Source organism: Equus caballus, chromosome 5, assembly GCF_041296265.1.
Source record: "Equus caballus isolate H_3958 breed thoroughbred chromosome 5, TB-T2T, whole genome shotgun sequence".
Lineage (NCBI taxonomy): Eukaryota > Metazoa > Chordata > Mammalia > Perissodactyla > Equidae > Equus > Equus caballus.
In genome coordinates this window covers 29,045,770-29,062,902 of record NC_091688.1, presented here as the reverse complement: position 1 = coordinate 29,062,902, position 17,133 = coordinate 29,045,770, and the positions used below count along the sequence as shown (strand labels likewise).

Below are 17,133 nucleotides of genomic sequence, written 5' to 3'. Positions count from 1 at the left end.
TGAAATAACAGCGGTACCAGCTCAGCAAAAACTGAGAGAACACATTACTAGCAGACTTACCGTACTGCTAGATGTACTGTAGAGTGTGGGGCTGCATCAAAAAGCAAGATCCACTTATATACTGCCAACCAGAGACATACTTTAGGTTCACAGACACAAATAGGTTAAAATTAAAAGACGGAAAATGGTATACCACACAAACACCAACCATAAGAGCTGGAGTGACTATATTAATATTAGACAAAATAGACTTTAGGATGTAGAATATTCCTAGAGATAAATAGGGATATTTCATTATGAGAAAGGATCGGGGCAGGCCGGGTGGCGCAGCGGTTAAGTGCACAGGTTCCGCTTCAGGGGCTCGGGGTTGGCCGGTTTGGATCCCTGGTGTGGACATGGCACAGCTTGGCACACCATGCTGTGATAGGTGTCCCACATATAAAGTAGAGGAAGATGGGCACGGATGTTAGCTCATGGCCAGTCTTCCTCAGCGAAAAGAGGAGGATTGGCAGCAGTTAGCTCAGGGCTAATCTTCCTCGAAAAAAGCAAAACAAAACAAAACAAAACAAACAAACATAATGAGAAAGGATCAATATATTAAAAAAAACTCAACCCAATCATAAAGGTATATGTATCTAACAAAACAGCTCCAAACTACATGATACAAAAAAGTGACAAGTGAAAGGAAAAATAGATAATTCAACAATTTTAGTGAGAGATTTCAATACTTCATTCTTGGTATGTGGTGGCCAGGAGAAGTACCTCAAAGACCTCCACCTACAAGGAACCCAACTGACCAGGAGCCCCTGCTAACCTGCTCTCAAATAAATTGCTGCCTTGTTCCCTGACGATGCTTCGCATAGGCTACTCCCAGCCAATGACTGTATGTTGTTGGAATACTAAGGTGGATCCATTCCTAGGAGACGTGAGGCTCTGATGATTGTCAACAACTTTGACCTGAGGACTCCCAATGGCTTGGCTGAACCTTTCTTAGTCTGCATGGTAGTCTAGGATGCTTTTGCCCAACCTTCCTTGTCTCTCCCCTTCACTCGGGGTCAGCTCTGTATTGCAGACTGAAGGCTTTCTCTCTCAGGCTTTTCCAGCTCGCTCCCTATTTCCTCTCACAGCCATTTCTCCTAATAAAATCCCATCTTGGCATCTGCTTCTTAGAGGACCCAGATTAGCACAAACAATACCAAGAATGGTCCAAGAAAATAAGTGGTCAGATGGGGATTTGGGACTGACTTAGCTACTGCCCTTCAGATGAAGAGTTGGGAGTGAGACACAGCATAAGGTCGTGGCTCAGTTGCTAAAGATTTCACTAGTGGTGACCTGGGAAAATGTCCCAGTAGAAGAGAAAGCTGTGGCAGGTGCAATGTTTCAGCCCTTTCAAAAACGTGGGGGACCAATCCCTACAAAGACAGTGGAGTTGGCTGGTTGCTGCTAAGTTGTGGCGAAACACTACTGTTAGCAGGCAGTTAATGGTTAAGTGTGAGAGTCAGAGAAGCTCTGTGGTAACTTACAAAGAGGCCCTGATCTGTTGCAGTGGAAGGACAGGCACATTTGAGCAGTATGCTGAAGACCTAATTGTCAGAGTCATAGAATGTCATAGTTATTTGCATTGGTCAGCCAAGGCAGCAGTGTTAGGAGAATGTTAGGGCCTTGGTAGTAAAATCCTAGGATCCAGACATCTGGATGGATGCCTTTGAGGATATTGCTTCAGCAACCACCATGCCCCTAGACACTCTGTGCTTGCAGAGATGGCCCACATTCCCTAACAAGAGCTAACAGTTCCACTCTGCTGGCAATAAGTGCTCTCCTCTGAAGCTGCCTGCACCCCCACCTCCTCTTCTGGCTACTAGGCTGACAACTGGAGCTACGTTGCACCTCAGAAAATTATACTCAAAGTTCTACTTGTGTGTGTGTGTGCACACGTGTTTTCCTGGGGAATTTGTTGCTTTTGATAGTTTTTTTAGTCTCTGAAAATATTTCTGAAACACTAGGTTCCACCTCTTGAAGCTTTAGGCCTCCTTGCCACTAGGAACAATGGTAATTTCATTATGAAGCAGAACTGAACTAATTTTCTCTCCTAATGACCTGGGGAGAGTTCGCTTCAACATGCTAAAATAACTTTTCAACAACATACTATTTGAACCCCGAGCAAAGACTGATCTGTTAAATCTGCTAATCTCATTTGGCGTCCAACACCAATTGGCACCTCAGCCCAGCATCTCAAGGACGATCCAACCTGCCATCCTTGGCCACCAGTCTAAACACAAACCACCAGACTAAATGTAACTACTCCTCTGAGGTTGATGCCATCAACTGTACCATCCTCTGCTTCTCTTCTTGTGGACAATCACAAAGGCTGGGACTGGGGTGAGGCAAGGAAGGCGTGTAGGGCAAATGTGTAAGGAGGTGGTCCTTTTTAAGGCCCACGGAACACTTGCACTTGCTCCATCCAAGAATCAGAGTCTCCTTAGGTTCTGTACCCTAGGGGGTCTGCCTTGTCTCATCCTAGTCCCAGCATTGTACAGCACCAACTATAATGCATCCGTTATGATACGATGGACACAGCATCAGACCCAGGGGGAGGGAGGGCGTAGAAGTAGATTATGCATAGAGAAGGTAACCTTGGAGCTAATTGGGGAAGGTGAAGGAAGTCATGCAGAAAAGTGTAGATAGCAAGGATTTAGTCTGGAGATAGGAAAAGAAGCAAAGCCTCAGATACGGGTCTGGGATAAGGCCTGTGAGCAGGATGACGCTCAATGGCTGAGAACGCGGAGGAGGACGCAGTAAGGATGCCGGGAGCTTGCTCTTATCAGGTGCTGGTAGCTGGCTGGGCAAGACAACTGAACTCTTTATCTCAGCCTTAGTTTCATAGAATCACATTAGAAAATAGATCCTGGTATGGGGAGGGGAGAGAAAATCAGAAAATCTTGACAGAACTAAAATCTGTTAAAAGTATGTTAACTTTTTCAAAGTCTGGGAAGCCTTCTTGGGGCATATGGGATTTCTGAAGTTGGGCCAACCAAAATTTAAAGGCCCTTGTATAACTATTAATCTTTTGAGGGGAAGGGTGTACTTGCAAAAATCGCTATGTTGAATTTAACAAAAGTAAAAACTTGTGTTTGTGTAATGTTTTATAGGCTACGAAGTCCTATGACATTATCTTTTTAATTCTCAGTCTTTTCTCTGTGCCTTTGCCCATTTCTGTTCCCAATTCCTAAAAATCTCTTTCCCTGGGGCCGCCTGGTGGTACAATGGTTAAGTGCGCATGTTCCACTTCGGCGGCCCAGGGTTCGCCGGTTCGGATTCCGGGTGCGGACATGGCACCGCTTGGCACGCCATGCTGTGGTAGGCGTCCCACCTATAAAGTGGAGGAAGATAGGCACGGATGTTAGCTCAGGGCCAGTCTTCCTCAGCAAAAAGAAGAGGATTGGCAGCAGTTAGCTCAGGGCTAATCTTCCTCAAAAAAAAAAAAAAAAAAAATCTCTTTCCCCTCCTAGCCTGCTAGTTGAGACTTATTTTTTAACCAGCTTTATTGAGATATAATTCACATACTATACAATTCACCAATTTAAATTGTACAATTCAATGGTTCTTATGATATTCAAAGTTGTGCAACGATCACAACAATCAATTTTAGAACATTTCCTTTACCCTAAAAAGAAATCCTGGACCCATCAGCAGGCATTCTCCATTTCCCCCAACCTCCCTAGACATAGGCAACCACTAATCTACTTACCATCTCTATAAATTTGCCTATTCTCAATGTTATCTTTTAATTTTTACTTTAAAGTGTCCTTGGGGATTAGGAATTCTTGCCTTTGGAATTCCTCATCCCTAAATGGTGGAACTTCTGTGATAAATCAGAGAGCTGTGATAGAAGGGGAAGGGAAATATTTATTTAACAACTACTATGTGCCAATATAGATCCATGATTTTCACAACCGTCCTACAAGCCTATCTTTTAACAGTTGAACAAACTGAGGTTTATAGAAATTAAGTAACTTGTCAAGGGTTACAAAGTTAATAACAAAGCAAGGATGTAAACCTTGCTTTTCTAACAGAGCTCATTGTCTTCTTTCCACAAGATCAGTAATTCTCAAACTTTTGTGGGCACCAGAGTCATCTGGAGGGCTTACCACACAGACTGCTGGGCTCTACCCACAGAGTTTCAGATCCCCTAGTCCCGGGGTGGAGCCCGAGCATCTGCATTCCCAGATGCTGCTGATGCTGCTGGTCTGAGACTGTGCTATATCGTGTTGCCTAACAGTATCTGAGAGTGTGATTGATTAAGATCACAGAGCTAGATGATGAAGTAGCTTTAATATCATCTGTTCATCTTTTCAGAACTGTATTTATGATCCGTCAAAGCAATTGCTGATTGATAAAAGGCAGAAGGTAGTTAGAAAGGCAATACAGAGAACAAAAATGCTTCAGAGACATGCTGAAGTGTGATAACATTTTTTCCGGTTGGGAAATGTGATAAGCAATCAGAGAATTAACCATAGTGCATGAGGCACCTGGAGGTGGAACTTTTCAGTTAGAGACAAAATGTAGCATTTTTTGTCTGGTTCGGAACTATGGCAACTTAAGGAGAGAAGGCAGGCAGACAGATGACTGTCAACAGCAATGTCTCTAATTGTTCTTTGGCTACAGCTGCAGTTGCATACTCATGCTGACTTCATACCCAAATGTTAACCAGGCCAGAACTTGATCAGACTGAAATCTGTATATATGTTTTAAAAAAAATGGTCACAGATACCGAGAAAATGTGTTCCCTTGAATCTGTTCTAACTCTGGATTTTAGTGAAAATGTTTGGTTTTTTTCTTAGTGGGAGGGGAAGGACAGCTGGAAATCACTTAATTCAGAATCTGCAGTGTAATTGCTACAGTAGGCTCCAGCGTGATTTGAACATCCCTAGCTATGGGATTTGGTGACCAGGCTCCCAAGAGAGGATGACACAGCACAGGGAATAGCACAGACAGCCTGCCTTGCTTTATAGAGAGCAGAGATGCAAAAGTCCTTGTTGAGGCGACCAGTGCTGTGAATACCCTTATTAATTTAAATGGACGTGGGTAACTTCCTTATGTGTGGGTAAGCCAGCACTAGGAACAGAGAAGAGAGAGGAAAGCAGCACAGTGAAAACAGGGAGTGCAGCTGGACGTCCTTTGCTAATCAGGCCTCAGATTTATGTAGACAGCTTTTGTTTCTGTCCGAGCACATTTATGTATATTGACTCATGCACAGAGGTCAAATATTATTATTATTAAACAGGATACAGATAACTGTAATGATTTAGCTCAGTTAATAAGTTAGTTCAACTAGTTAAGAGATGCACACACTAGGACTAGATGTAAACAGTTACCTGGAATGCCAGGCAAACAAAACATTCAGAAAGAAGAGTAGTAGTCACATAAATACAATCTAGCAAATACCACTTCTCATTCCAAAATGGTGAAAGTGAAGTTTACTTGTTGGCACTTTGTTACCTCTTCCATATTCGTTCATTTGTTCATTCATTCATTCATTTGACAAATGTATCGAATGCTTCCTACTTGCCAGTCATTCTGCTCAGTGGGCCTTGGGAATATAGAAATGAGACCTGGTGTCTTGTCATTCATTAAACAAATGTAAAGACCCTACTATGTGCCAGAAACTGTTCTAGGTACTGAGGATATAGTAATTAAAAAAAAAAAAAGCAAGAAATGTATCAACCAGTTCAGAGTAAGCCACTTAAAACTAACAAAGCAAAGAGAAACAAATACTGTAATAAAAATGTGATGCATAGTGCGATGGGTAGATGACTAGTGTGATAAAGTAAGCATAGTACAATATTAATTGTAGAATCTAGTGGTGGGTATATCAGTGTTTACTGTAAAATCTTTCAACTTTATGTTTGAAAATTTGTACAATAAAATACAGTGGAAAAAAGTGATAGGAATGATAAGGAAGGTGGGGATTTGGGAAAAGCTCATGGAGGATGTGGTGTCCTTTTAACCTCCTCTTCTTCCTCTAAGCTACCCTTACCCATGGATCCATCAAGTTCCAAATTCCAACAGGCCTTATCTTGGGCTATGAAAGACTCTGCAAAAGTCCTTGAAGGCCCATTACATCTCTTTATTGGAGAAAAGACTTTGGGGGAGAAGAGGCAGACTCATGAATCAGCTAAAACCCACCTACTCCACAGCCATTTGGTAAGATACCCTCCTTCCAGCTAACCTCTCCTAAATGCCTGCCTCTGGGTACCAGGGAGCCACTCTCCCCATGTTTGTTTCCTGTCTGAGCTTCTGTGGAGTTTAGTTTGGGATAGTGACCTGAACTATTTCAAAAGTGAAAAGAACATTTGTGTTCTCTAATACTCTTAACTTTCCTTAGTAATTTTTTCAAATATTTCTGAATTTAAGGTAATTTACTAAGTTTTAAAAACAGAATGCTAATATCTGTAGGACCCCCATCAGCTCATTGATACCAGTCCTAGGTTCACAGGACAGAGGCTACAAATTACTAGTATAGTCCTACGTCTCTCCCCTGTACCCCAACAAAAGTTCCCTTTCCAGTTTCAGCCCTTTAGGGACCTTTTCTCTTCGAACACTTATATACAGTGTAGACTGTGCCAGGCACTATTCTAAGAACTTTAAATATAATTCATTTAATATAACAACCCTAGGATGTGACAGCCATTATTATTCCCATTTAACAGATGAAAACACTGAGGCACAGGGAGATTAAGCCACTTGCTCAAGGAACTGCACGTGAACCCAGAAATCTGGCTCCAGAGGTGGAGACTGCCCCGAGTCACCAGCAAGTACCGCCTTTCCAACCAAGTGACTAATTGCCCGTCTCTTAAAAACCAGTTCAATGAAAGGTATTAATGGGTCAACATGGCATTACATATTATTTTCATGTTTCCACAAACACTAACTCCGCAGGAACCTCAGTATTTGGGATTTCAAACGGTGGTTCAAAAGGGCGTCGATGTCAGGAGGGGGGGGGCGCCCTTCAGATAAACCCCTCAAACTACCCTTCTCAGGGAGAAGGACTCTAGGGAGCCGCCTGTTTAGGAGGATGGTGTTTGGGGGTTTCCAAGAGAGGAAATGTTTAAAGCCAGCGGCTGACATATTCTTCTGGCAAATGGAAGGGGAAAAAATTCTCCTTTTCGGAAAACACAAGTTTTTAGCTTGGATAATGGGTAAATGAGATTAACTCTTTGTTTCATCTTCATCTTCCAAGCTTGTTCTAATTCTGCTTCTCAGACCTGGGGCATCCCCTCTATTATTCCATCTGCCCTTGTAGCTTTTTACTCCTTTTGAAGTAGGTGGTCGCATACCACATTCAAAGGCAGAACGCTCGTTTCTTTTCCCTCGTCCGCCGAAGGTCGTCGGGAAAAGGGTTAACCGGGTGGGTAGGGAGGAGGGTCGGGCGCACACCTTTCCCAGAGACCTCGGGCGGCGGCGGGGCCCGGGAGGGGCGGAGGCTGGGGCCAGACGCCTCGCCGCCTCCGCCTCGGCGAATAGCAGCGCGGTGCCCGCCCGGATTGGAGCAGCAGCATCACGCTGACCTCTGCCTGGGATGTAAACCGGGCCAGCCGCTGCGGGCAGAGGAAGGCTCTCGTCGGCTTCGGGAAACCCAGCCCCACCACCGGCATCCGAGCGGCTCGCAGCGAGCGGCGGCAGCCTCGAGCCGGGCAGCGCCCAGCGGCGGCTGCGGGAAGCGGAGGGAGCCCGGCGCGGGCGCGGGCGCGGGCGGGAAAGCGTGCGTCCGTTCGCACAGACAGCGGGAGGAGGGGCGGCGCGAGCCATGGCCGGGGACAGCGAGCAGACCCTGCAGAACCACCAGCAGCCCAACGGCGGCGAGCCCTTCCTGATCGGCGTCAGTGGGGGCACGGCCAGCGGCAAGGTACGGCGGGGCCGCACTCCCCTCCCCGGCCCGGGCCTGGCGGCGGCGCATGTGGCCGGCGGCCGCGGGCCGTGTCAGTTGCTGCAGCCACCGCGTGGCCCGCGCGCCTCGGCTCCTGGCCGCGCTCCAGCGCCGAGTCTTCCCGGTGCGGACTCTGGGCTCCGCGGCGGGGGATGGACGGGAGGGCAGGGACCCGGGCCATTGAGGTTCCAGGGGTACGCCGGCCACGGATCACAGGGCTGGCGCGCTCCCCCTCGCTTTTCTCCCCCGCGGCGGTAACTCGTGGCGGGGGTCCTGTGGGGGAGGGGCAGAGAAAGCGGATGCTTATTGTTTTGTAAGTGCGATGTTGGGGGAGAGGGCTTTAAACGGGGTCCCCAACGAGCCCCCGAGGCACCCCCTTCCCCCAGCCTTGCCTGGGTGAGCCTGCCCGGCCGCGCAGCTCCGGCGCCGAGGGCGGAGCGAGCCGGAAAGCCCGGAGGGCTGCGAGAACGCGCGAGGCGGCGTCCCGGGGAAGGGGAGCCCGACTTGAGCTGGAGCTGGGGATTGCAGGGGTTTCCGGGTAAAATCCTGAGACCCAAATAGGTGCGGTGACATCAATGACATAAGAGTAGTCGGGGCTTCTCTGTTTTATGGTGATAAGAGGAAGCGTGGTCGGCTTCAATGAGAAAGTTGTACTGGCTCTGTGCTCTCCGATGTCTGGGGCGTACCCGTCTTGCATCCGCGGAAAGGGGTCACCCTCTGGGGGAATGACTCCCCTCGGAGCCTGCTTTGTTTTATCAGCAAGGCAAGGAGAGACTAGAGAAATGCTCTCCTAGCTTTACCCTGGGCTTTTAATGCAAGTAGAGAAGGCTGGAGTCCTCCCAGATGTTTCTTTGCTCCCCTAACTGCCTTTAAGATGTGGCTATTTGTTTCCCCTACCGTTCTAACAACCTCCAACTTCATTTAGGGCACGGGCTCCTCAAGGGGCTCCTGCGAGAGATGGGTGCTGCGCGCTGGGGTCGGCGAGGCGGGGTGATGCCTCCCAGGACTGGGGAGAGCGGAGCTGGAAGGCTGGTTGGCGCCATGAGAAGCGAGCCACGAGGTTTTCGCTCCGGAGCCGGCTCTGCCGTAGCCCCTCCTCCATTTTGGTTTTACGTTTTCCCCTCCAGGTCTGGACCACTTTGGCGCCTGGGGCCCAGGCACGGCAGCTGGCTCCGTGGAACTTCTTTAAGTTAATCTCGTCCCTGGCTCCTAGGGCTAGGTATCTGCCTAGGTCCCAGAAGTTGATGTTGCATTTGCCCCTAGTTGAATGCATTTTTTCATTTTTCAACTTTTAGCCTGTTCTTTACCACTGCTGTTACTAGTACTTGGAAGCAAAACCAGGATGCTGGCTCCTTCAGGAAGCTTTACCTGTTCTTCTGGAATTATTCTTGACCCCCCACTTTCCATAGCAATTCCTGTTGCAAGGGACCTTTTTTCGTTGTTCCTGGCTGTCTTCCCAGCGCTCCTACCACAATGCCTGGCATATAGTTGGTCCCAAATATTAAACTGAGGTCCAGTCCTCCTAGGGGGACGGAGACTAAAATTGGCAGGTGAGTGTAGCATTTAGAAACAAAATGACCTTGGTAATTCTCTGAGTAATTTAGTCATTACAGAGGTGGAAACTGAGATCCTGAAAGGTGAAATTACCCTGTTCTTGTTCTTCTTGTGTGTTCCTCAGTCATCACCTGTTCTCGGTTGATAATCTAAGTTGCAAGAGTTACTTCCCTAACCTGTCCAGTGGGAGCCATCGTGGGAGTGGCTAACTCTGCTGTCCCATTTTTCCTTAAGGAGGAAGACTATAGAAACTCCCAAGAACGAGTCCGTTTGCATGTAGGTTTCAAAGCATGTTATACACTTTGGGCATTGATAAATACTTTGTCACCGTTTAAGACTATTTTATAATTTTTTGTTTTTGTGAAGAAAAGTCCAAAGGAGCATTGGAATTCTAAAATTCTATATTGGGGCAGCCTGGTGGCATAGTGGTTAAGTTTGTGCGCTCTGCTTTGGAGGCCCAGGGTTCACAGGTTTGAATTCCAGGCACAGACCTAGCATCACTTGTCAAGCCACGCTGTGGTGGCATCCCACATAAAATAGAAGATTGCTCAGGACCAGTCTTCCTCACCAAAAAAAAAAAATAATAATAAAATAATTCCATATTGTAGTCAGTTTGCTGCAATTATATCTTGATTCTGTTATTACTCCAAGGACAGGAGTTTTTTTTTTTTTTTTTAAAGGATGGTCAGCATCAACAAACTGGACCTCCTTTGGAAGTCTCAAGCTTGAATCTTGTGGTGTAGGAAGCTCTAGAAGCAAGGTTGGTTCTCTGCCCCCTGGGTATTTGTTTGTTTGTCTGTTAAGGGAATTTGGGAGAAGGGAAAGGGCCTAAGAGCATCATCAGAAATGACAATTTTAGAGCTAGAAGGAACCTCAGAGCCTCTGGAGTTCAACTCTTAGTCTCATCGCTTATAGATGAGAGAAATAATGTATTCAGATCATAGATTTGGTGGCAGAGGCAGCGCTAGACCAGCCCTGCTCCGTCCTTGCCATTGCCTGGTTTAGGAATGGACTAAGGCGTTTGGGAAGAACATGTTTATACCTTAGGCTTGGAAAGGGGCTGCTTGGGAATAGCTACAGAATGGTGTCAGAGATACTTGACCCGAAAGGAAACGGAAATGCGGATTGCTTTGTACTGGCGGACCCGCAGTAGAGATCTTAATAGTTTTCTCCCCTCTCCCATCCCTCCTTTATAAGAAAAAAACAACTCCTTCTTCAGCTTCTCTTGAGGGCTCTAATTTGTCTTAATGTTGTCAGTGCCCTGAGTACAAGTATTTTATCTCAGACTAAATTATTTCGGTTGTAGAAGGCAAAAAGAGTGATTGCAGCTCCATATATCACATTTGTTAGTTTCTTTTATAAAAGAAGATGAATTAGAGAACTTTACAGTCAGCTTTGCTAGGCTGACCTGGCAGATCATTGTTAAAAGCTCATCTTAAAACTTTGTAGTGGGTCGAGAAAGTTAGTCTGATCTATGTTAAAAACCAGATTCTTGTATTTCCTCCTAAAGGACAAGTCTAGAGAGAGCAAGAAGTTAACCCTGGAAGGGGAAAAAAAAACAGTTTAAATTTCTTTGCTTGCATATATATCCATAACTTTATTTTTTTTTTTATAGATTTTATTTTTTCCTTTTTCTCCCCAAAGCCCCCCGGTACGTAGTTGTATATTCTTCGTTGTGGATCCTTCTAGTTGTGGCATGTGGGACGCTGCCTCAGCGTGGTTTGATGAGCAGTGCCATGTCGGCACCCAGGATTCGAACCAACGAAACACTGGGCCGCCTGCAGCGGAGCTCGCGAACTTAACCACTCGGCCACGGGGCCGGCCTCTATATCCATAACTTTAGATGCCATTCTCTCACTTCATTTTTGCTGTTATTGCCCTTGTGACTTCTTTGGCCAATTTAAAATAGCTTCTCAGAGTGGTCTTCCTTAGCTAGAGCTCTGCTTGTGTCATTCTCCTTCTTGGATGACTCCCCTTTGCCCAGACTACAGGTCATATATTTCAGCACAGCGCATATCCCCTTAGCCCCCAGATGTGGTCCCAGACTGTTTATTTCCCCCCTTTTGTTTATCCCCCTCCCCCACACCCAAATGCACACCAACACATCTATGGAGCTGCTTTCACTGAAACCTTCTTTGTGGTTTTCTCTTTGGAATGGCCTCTATCTAATCCTTTTAAGGCTTCAGTTCTGCTAAGACTTCCTCCAGGGAACTTTGTTATCTATTTCCCTAATCAGAGTCATTTTTTGTCTCTAATGTTCCCAGAGTTTTCCACATTTTGCCTTGTACTGTGGTTAATTGTGGACTGCCTCCGCCACTATAATAAAAGTTCTATAAGAGTGGCTCGTTTATTTGTGCCTTAATGCCCATTACAATGTTTGATAAAGTGTTGGTGTTTACTGTACTGAGCTAGGCAGACCGTAATTTATAACTACCCTTTTATTTTTTAATTCTAAGACTATTTGAATTAGGATTTGAAGCCACAGTTGAAACCATATTTAACTGTGTTACTCATGTTGCAATGACCAAGAAATAAAAAGCCCCTCCAACCGTAATACATGGATATTGCTTATTCAGAGCCTAGTATTTATTACTAAATAGATATTTGTTGAGTGGATGTCATTGTGCGGAACACTGGATTAGATGCTTGGGGTGGGGGGGAAGTCAGGATATAAGGAAACAGGAGAGAAAGTCTCTGTCAGTATTTTATAGTTCTAAGCTGCTTAAACCACTTTTATCCTCAAGTCAGTTTATCATGAAAGCATTTGCTTTTCTCTTCCCTTTGAAGTCAGACAGATGTGATCCCCTTGGTGGGGGACAGTGGAAGATGAGGTCAGGAGAACTTTTGACTTGCCTGAGATTGCACTGCTAGTAAGTGATAGAACTTGGATTTTCCCTTTTCCAAATCTATACCTGTTTTGAACTCTCTCCACAAGGAGTGAGCAGTCCTTATAGGTATTTTTAGGGAGGTTGGTCTGACTGTATGAGTAATATGGACCAAGAGAGGAAATTGCAATCCCCTCAGAGATGTGAGCTGTCATCTCAGCTCAGCTTGACCGTGAGTCAGCATCTGCTTTGGGAGTGTTCTGGAATGTGCTCTGAACTTACGTCTCCTTGGCTCCCATTGCCCTGTTCCGGGAGCCTCAGCAGCCATCCCCATCTGGCCAGCCCACTCATTCCATGGCCTCCTTCTATCAGGTGCTCCCAGAGCCGTGGAACTGGTTTGGTCCTTCTGTTCTTTTTCTCAGAGCTGGTGTTGTGTGCTTTCTGCCACCCCAAATTGCTGTCATGGCCATCAAGGCCTGGTCTGATCTGGCCCTGCTGACCTCCTGCCACTTTCCCCCTTGCTCTCTCTATTCTAGCCACACCCGATGCTTGGCACCCCATGCTGTCCCCCTGCCCAAGGATCTTCCCACTTGCTCTTTGCTCTGCCTGAAACTCTCGTGTTCATTGTGCCAGTGCCTAGCGCAGTGGAATGAAGAAGAAACAGCAGGTCTTACAGCCTCAGTAGTTCCTCTCCTGCTGTTGCCTTTCCTCAGCTGTGCCTGTGGTTAGCTGCTTCCTCCTTTACTCCTTGTTTGTCTTGGAAGTGTGGTTTCTGATGCTCACTCTGTCTGTGGTCACCTAACCCCTGCTCACTACATGGTGTTTGCTTAGGTCTTCTGCCTGATGTCATCACTTCTTTGTTGAGTCTTGTTTTTATGAGGTTCTGTGATAGACACAGATTGCATTTGGGAATTTCACTGCTGAAGACTCTACCTTTTTTGCTAGTGGGCTTGAGATGGTGCTGTTGGAACTGCTGTAGATTTCTAAGGTCTTTTAGATGTGTGACTCAATTTTTTACAGCAATAAAAATTGTTGAAGGGTATACTTGGTGTGAGTGTGTGTATGCATGTGCTATCTTGTCCAATAAACCATTTTTATCACTAAGTCAACTTATCATTAACGCATTTGATCATCTCTTATCATAGTGTAGCATGTATATATATGAATTATGTAAGTATAATATATATATAAATATAAAACAAAAATAGAAATTATGAAAGGATGAGAAAAATGAAATAAACACTTAAAATTGTGAGTTTTTTAAACAGCATAAAACCTTTTGGTTTTTACTAAAGTATTTTTTTGTTTGTGACTAAAGAATGTTTTATTTTTCAAAATCTTGTTTCATACATGATGATTCATGGATCTTGGAAAATCTTGGTAATATTAGTCTTGGTGATAATACAAGGCTGAATTTTTGGTTCTAAGTTTAGTCTTTTAAATCTTGATTTAATGACTGTTTGAAAAAGTTATCCCCTAAAAAGATCCAAGTACAAGAAACTCATCATTTGCTGTGTTTACTGAATCACAATACACCCATCCCCCAATTATGCAGTGGCTTTTGTTAAAAACCAGCTAGAAAATTTTCATCTTCCCTGTTGTTTATCAGTTGTTTTTGCAAACCCGGGTACTCCATTTAAAGTTTTTCAACTAGTGGATTCAAAACCCACTGAAAATCCTCATTTGGAGTATTTTGCAAGTTTGTTTCCATTTATGAGTTTTATAGGTGCACACATAGTTTTTAGCAACAAAGTGGCTTAACAGTGGAAACATTTTCAAGTATCTTTTTAACAGGTAATTTGATCATTTGATTTTCATAAATGTATTAATTTTCTTTCAATCCTACATAAAACAGCAAGGCAAAACTTTATTTTTGAAAGTGAAATATTTCCAAATGAACAAGTAGCTGCCAAATTTACGTGAAAATAAAGGCAAAAAATAGGATTTCCTAAAAGACAAAATAAAAGACGTAACACTTGTAAGGTGTTGACAGAAAAAGTCCTAATCAGCATTCAGTTCACATGCCCGCAAGAGTTAATCTACCTTGAGAGTTCATGCAGAGAAAGCCAAAGTATTTACAACTGTAAAAGTACCAACAATAGACTATTTAACACAATAGCCTGAAAAATATAAAGAATCATATAAAGCATTGTGCTTCCAGGCCTCTCATCAGTCGTAATTTGTTGGATATGGGGGCATTGGTTATAAAACAAATTTGGTATGCTTTGAGAATTTTGAATGACGATGGTAGAGGGTAATATTTCTAAAAATATCAGTTTGTTTTTCCCCGTGGCTATTGGAAATGATCTTTCTGTTGCATGGGTTTCTTTTAAAAAGAACATGGTTCTTTAAAGAACATGGTTTAAAAAACATGGTTAAAAAGAACCATGGTGTACATGGTTACTCTGAAACTGTAAGAAAAGTGTCAGAGTATCTTTGAACCTCCCACACTTTCTATAGTAACCTCCAATACCCTACCTAGTAACCTCGAGTACCTTATGAAACATGTGCCCAGCAGTGCCTTTCCTTCCTGTCCCGTGGGGTCCCGCACTTCATTTTGATAGAACATTCATTTTCACAGTAATAGTGACAGAAGGTTCTGCCACATGCCGTTTGTGTGACTTGCGGCATGTTATTATGAGGATTTTGTAAGAATTTTGCCTGGTGCATACATGGTGGAAGCCTAAGAATTTTGTGTGTAGGTAAAGTAGAGTTGTCCTTTATTGTTTTAATCATTCCATAAGTATGCTATCTAGTCTGACATTTTGGCCTTTTATTTTTTCTTGGCTCAAGAGCCATTTTAGCTTATCTCAGCAAACACCCTCTGTTTTCTGTCCTCTAGGAAGTTCCAGTTGCAGACTTCTCTAGGACTGCCTCCTCCAGAGAGTGGAGGGTGAGCAGTCTGTCCTGTGCAGGTTGGTAGTCTCTCTCAGGCTATGTAGAGAGAGCTTGTGGTAGAATGGGGTGCTAAGAGCACTGACCTGTGATTTTGGACAGTGGTCTTCAAACATGTTTGCATCCATAAGTGCTAAGAGAATTTTGGAAAATTCTTTATCCTATCATGTAGCTTTGACGCTAGCTTTTTTCACCATATGAGTAAAGAGTTGTAAAGGATGTTAATTTCTGACATATTGTAAATATTAACATTTTAAAATAATTGGTCCAATTCTTTTAAATGTATTTGGTGGGCTCTAAATACTGTAATAATTTGCCCTATTTTCATTTGTTTAAAAATACATGAAGAAGCTCTTATTTGAGTCAGAAATGTTCATTTTTCCTTTTTTCTCCTTGAAATCATATTTCAGTTCCACTTTCCCCAAAAAATGTTAACTTAATTTCAATTATTTTTGTGCTCGAAAATTTTTTCTTGATTGGTCTTTCATCGTTCTGTAGCAAAAATCTGTAGATACATTGGAATGATTTTATTTCCTGTTCTCATAAGTCTCTTCAGTGTTAATTTCTTTTGGATTGCATTGCTACAGTTATTAGCATAAGTTAATCAAAGCAAGTAGATATACATTTTGATAAGTAATTAAACATAAAAGGTAGAATTTCATTGAAAAGCAACTTGATGAGATAGATGGAGCTTTCCCACCCAGGTATTTCATGTATTAGTGGATCATTACGTTGCTAGAATAAGATTTTTTCACTTGTATAGATAGAAACTTTGAGAAATGCTGTTGACATAAGTAGATGGGAATGGAAGGACTTTGTTATATCAAGGTCACTCAGTTTTTACCTTTCCTATTATAGGTCAGAACTGAATGTATTTTTATGAATCAACCAGTTGCCACTTATCCCCTTTAATTTTATTGAAAGCAGAAAACTAGAAGCTTCCAGACTTGTAGAAGGATTTGTTACTCAGTCATTCTCATTCACTTTTTTAAATTATATTTTAAATTTTTATTTATTCATTGTTTATATGGATTTTAACTTGAAATAATATTTTGGATGTATTGGATTAAATATATATATATTTTCCTTTTTTAAACTAAAAAAAATGAAAAACAGTTCACCAGTTTCTCTAACCACCCCACCCCCTGCCTCTGGCAACCACTGATCTGTTCTCTATATCTAAGAGCTTGTAATATATATATTTAGATTTCACGTATAAGATATTATAAGATAATGTCTTTCTCCTTCTGACTTATTTCATTTAACCTAATGTCCTTGAGGTCCATCTTTGTTGCTGCAAATGGCAAAATTTCATTCTTTTTTATGGCTGAATAATATTCCATTGTGTATGTGTGTGTGCCTGTGTGTGTGTACACACCACAGTTTCTTTATCTATTTATCCGTTGATGGGCACTTAGGTTGGTTCCATATCTTGGCTATAATGCTGCAGTGATGGTAGGGGTACGTATATCTTTTTAAGTTAGTGTTTTCATTTTCCTTGGATAAATACCCAGAAGTGGAATTGCTGGATCATGTGACAGTTCTGTTTTTAACTTTTTGAGAAACCTCCATATTGTTTTCCATAGTGGCTGCAACAGTTTACATTCCCATTAACAGTGCACAAGGATTCCCTTTTCTCTTACATCCTTGCCAACTCTTGTTATCTCTCGCCTTTGTGATGACCGCCGTACTGACAGGTGTGAGGTGATATCTCATTGTGATTTTGATTTGCTTTTCCCTGATGATTAATGATGTAGAGCATCTTTTTATGTACCTGTTGATCATCTGTATATCTCTTTGGAAAAATGTCTATTCAGATCTTCTGCCTGTTTTCACACTGGATTGTTTGTTTTCTTGCTATTGAATTATATGGTTCTTTATGTGTTTTGGATATTAGCCCCTTATCAGATATATGATTTGCAAATATTTTCT

General features: G+C 43.3%; 1 protein-coding gene across 2 annotated transcripts in view; it reads left to right on the top strand.

The window, feature by feature from the left end:
* Nucleotides 1–7,431: 7,431 nt before the first annotated feature.
* The window catches only part of UCK2 (uridine-cytidine kinase 2), a 77,764-nt gene continuing 68,062 nt past the window's right edge, over nt 7,432–17,133 (top strand). Inside the window, exon 1 of one of the 2 annotated variants that reach the window (XM_023640802.2) lies at nt 7,432–7,906. In XM_023640802.2, the coding sequence (XP_023496570.1) occupies nt 7,808–7,906 (99 nt within the window). In that variant the 5' untranslated portion in view covers nt 7,432–7,807. The remainder of the gene's footprint in view (nt 7,907–17,133) is intronic. The other variant, XM_023640801.2, reaches the window with a different exon arrangement.